The sequence below is a fragment of the Cicer arietinum genome, unplaced genomic scaffold (genome assembly GCF_000331145.2).
Source record: "Cicer arietinum cultivar CDC Frontier isolate Library 1 unplaced genomic scaffold, Cicar.CDCFrontier_v2.0 Ca_scaffold_5784_v2.0, whole genome shotgun sequence".
Taxonomy (NCBI): Eukaryota; Viridiplantae; Streptophyta; class Magnoliopsida; order Fabales; family Fabaceae; genus Cicer; species Cicer arietinum.
Genome location: NW_027339431.1, coordinates 454,411 through 458,521, shown reverse-complemented (window position 1 = coordinate 458,521; position 4,111 = coordinate 454,411). Strand labels below are relative to the sequence as shown.

At 34.1% G+C, this 4,111-nt stretch overlaps 1 protein-coding gene across 1 annotated transcript in view; it reads right to left on the bottom strand.

Annotated features, from left to right (window-relative positions):
- Positions 1 to 2,476: 2,476 nt before the first annotated feature.
- LOC140919188 (uncharacterized) overlaps positions 2,477 to 4,111 on the bottom strand; it is a 16,946-nt gene continuing 15,311 nt past the window's right edge. The window contains exons 4-6 of the mRNA XM_073364757.1: positions 3,142 to 3,300; positions 2,852 to 3,061; positions 2,477 to 2,758 (exon numbers count right to left, since the gene is read on the bottom strand). Of these exons, the coding sequence (XP_073220858.1) occupies positions 2,654 to 2,758; positions 2,852 to 3,061; positions 3,142 to 3,300 (474 nt within the window). The 3' untranslated portion in view covers positions 2,477 to 2,653. The remainder of the gene's footprint in view (positions 2,759 to 2,851; positions 3,062 to 3,141; positions 3,301 to 4,111) is intronic.

Below are 4,111 nucleotides of genomic sequence, written 5' to 3'. Positions count from 1 at the left end.
TGAAATTATGGGTGTGCATTTTACAACGTTTGTTGGAGAAAGCGCTGTAAAATGCACAAAATGCACACCCATTATATGAAATTATGGGTCTGCATTTTACAACGCTTTTGTTGTACATTTTACAGCGCTTTCTCAAGAAAGCGCTGTAAAATGTATAACATTATAGCGCTTTATAACAACATTTTAGAGCGCTTTTTAAAAAAAGCGCTGTAAAATGTGTTTTTTTTTTAAATGCTGTAAATTAATTATTTGAAATGAAAAGCGCTTTTTAGCTTTTTATGGCATTTTTTTTAGAAAGCGTTGTCTTTTATCTTTTTATCCAAAATTATTTTGATCCAAAATCAGTTCACAATCAGTGCACACAACAACAAAACATATTCAAATACCATAAGCAGTTCACACAATCAGTAGAACATAAATAAGAACTCTGTAACTTAATTAACATATTTGTAAAACTCTGTAATTTACAACCTAATTAACTACATTCAGATACATATATATAACCTAATTTACACCCTAATTAACTACATTCTGATACATATATATATAACCTAATTTACAACCTAAACTACATTCAGATCCATATGCATGTTCATATATTGTGTCCTATGATCATTTACATATAATAACTAACATAATATACATAATATGCACTAGCTACCATATAATATTCAGATCCCTTGCCCAGCAGCAAGCTATTTCCCAGAAAATCAAATAAATTGTATGTCAAGCACATACTGACACCAGTCTTCCTTTAATTCCATCAGATATTCCTCAGAATATGATGGACTGGAATTGTCAAAGTACTGTAATATAAAAACTGAACATATTATATTAAGTTAGTATCAAATATATAGATAATTTATATATGAAAATCATATAATGAAAAATACCGTACTGTTTCTGGATAATAATTTTATTCTTCTCAAAAATTACGTACCCTGAATTATATGGTGCCAAGAACAATTTATCATTTTCTATATTTCCTAAAAACATATCTACAATGTATTTCTTTACATTGTCTGGATCGAGTTTCCACATCGACATCTTATGCGGAGACAAGAATGAGTATTTATTTGACAATTTCCTCGTGCACACGACCTTCTCGTACAAAAACCTTCAATGAAAATTTTAAACTAGATTAATTACCAATACATTTAATTAATTACAAATAAATGCAATTAAAAGTATTTTTTACCTTATGTACAAGCTGATTACAGTAGCACTCAGCTCCTTATGTTCGAGAAGTTCGTACATGTGCTCCTTTTCGAGGTATTCAATATACTCATCTCCAAAGATGTCTTTATTCATTTGTACGATGGGCGAATCGTTGCTGCTGCCCATGTTCCTTTTTATTTGGATGTCAAGACACGCCCCGTATTTACCAAGGCGTGGCTGACTTTTATTAGGAGCAGCAGCAGCAACGACCGATTTTCCCCGATCCAGATTTTTTGTTGCTGCAAGCTTGGCAGCTTTATTACCCTCCGGCCTTTGTGATTTGGCAGCTCTATTAACCTCCAATTTTTGAGGCTTGCTGCCTTTTTTCTGCTGTAGGGGTGGTTTATTTATTTGGACCTACAAAAATGTGGTAAAATGTTAGTTTATTGAATCTGAAAAAATGACAAACCTTAGGCAATAAATGTGACAAACCTTTTCGGGAGATGTAACTAATTTGTTTCTGGGAATCTTTTTTTCGAGGGCAACAAGGTTTGTGGGCCATGCCACGTAACTACCAATAGCGTCGCTTAAGAACTGCATATCTCCATCGTTGTCCGGTATGGGCAACTGTGCAGTTGGTTCGAAAGCAACAGTAGGTGATACTTTGACATGGCCCGCGGGAATCGGAATATTGTGCAATACTTCTCCTGAAGTATTGTACAATATTCCTTTTCCCACCTTCCGTTGAGTAGGCGAGGACAAGTATAGGACACATGTAGTGACACCCTAAATCAATAGTTAAAACATAAGTACGGTTAATATATAAGTTTGTTTAATACATAAGTAATTACATAAGCAAGTAAGTAATTAATTACCTCGGGAATACTTTTCAAACCGACGTTGCAACTCGCCGTTTCACTCTCCATTTGTATTTCAGGTTGGAGCTGATCCGGAAGTTGCTTGTCTTTATTCGTATTCACCAAGAGTGCCACTTGCTATGATAGGATTCGGAGCTTCTCTAATACTTCCTCGTTGGAAGGTTTTTGGCGCTTCTCTTGAGGAAAGAAGCTTTTGGGAGTTACGCCAAATCCTTTCCCCCTAACTCGACCAGAATACTCAAGGACATTAAACACTTTACCAAGAATGTCCCTGCAAGTATCCTTGTTGCCCTCCGGATTTTCAGAACTTTGTTCAATAATTTCCTAAAATACATGTAACATTAAAAAGATAAGTTCAATAGCATTTTTAAAATACAATATTAAAAAATATTAAAGTGATAATATACTTACACAAAGTTCTACAACTTTCTTGACATTTTCATTATCAACCACTCCGTCTTTGTTAACACGCGCTTCCTTCCATAAGATATGACGACCCAAGGGTTGATCGGCTTGGGTGTCTTTTCTCTATTCGTTAAAATCATAAACAAAATAATACAAATTAGTTACACACTATAGTTTATAATACAAATTACTTCATTATATAAAAGTGATGTTTAATTACTTACAAGTTGTTGATCAAGGCGTGCATATCCCATACGTGATTTCTTGTATGGGTGTTTTGGGTTGCTTGCCCGTTCGCGATTTGCCGTACTAATATTCTATATAAAAAAAAAATAGCAATTGTGTAAAAATTTAAAATACGCTACGAATATGAATAATAAAACACAAATGCTAATAAATTAATAACTTACGACAAACGCCGGGTCAGAACGTTTGGAAACAAATGCACTCCATTCATCCTTTGATATATAATGTTGATATATCTTTGGAGGTTCAGCATTTGTGTTTCCTTCTCTATCTTTTAGATAGAAATTTGAGAGATGGGATCTAAATCCACGATGGATTTTCCCAGCAACTCTCAAAACATATGACTTTCGTTCCTCATCAAGAACAAAAGTGGTCTGCAATGAAAACAATTATAAGTAATGTATTTTACAGAAAAAAAATTATAAATGACAAAAGAGTAGATCAAAATATTTACTTGAATGTCATTCCAGATGATATCTTTGGCATCCTTCAACGCCTTATCTCTCCAGTTGTCTATTGTTATTGGGACATTTTGACGAACAACAGCCCCAATGTAGCTTACAAACATGGAGCTGTTGGGGTCAACTGGCTGACCACTCTCGTTCCAGCCAACCTAATAAACTCATATAGTAAGTACATGCCCTAAACCCTAAAAAAAGATAAAAAAACACACCCCTAAACCCAAAAAAAAAAAAAAAAAACACACAACAAACAAAGTATAGTATACCTCAAATTTAATGCCATTACTCCTTGCTTTAATCACCTTTTGCATGATAGTTGCACCACGTTTGACTTCTTTTTCGTAAGTCTTAGAGGTGTCAACTTCTTCATTTTGAACTTCTATATCTTTGTTTTTATCCATTTAACTACAACAAGTTCAACATGCAGTTTAGTATAACATCAACAAGCTCAACATGGATCATGCATTATTATAAACAAGCTCAACATGTATCAGTATATCTTAAAAAAGCTCAACATGCATTTTAATGATTACAAAAAATTTATAACATCAATACCTGAATAATGGTTCGAAGAAAGATGAAATGTGAAGAAAAGAGGGAACGCAGAAAGTTCACAGAAATATGGTTCACATAAATACGGTATTGAAGAAATACGTAATGAGGGTTACGTATTTCAATGAAAATATATTGTGTGAAATGGGAGAGATGATCTTGGATGGAAATAAGGTTCGAAATGAAGGAGATGATCGTGGAAATAAGGTTCGTAACGGACGGGATGATAGGGTTTGCAAAAGAAGAGAAGAACGATGAAGGTTCAGATGATAGTGAAGTTTACGTAATGAAGACGAAACTGAAGCGGTTACTGTTATATATACGTAACCCTTTTACGGCGCTTTTTTATAACCCTTTTACAGCGCTTGTTTCAAAAGCGCTCTAAAAGGCTTAGGCCTTTTAGAGCGCTTG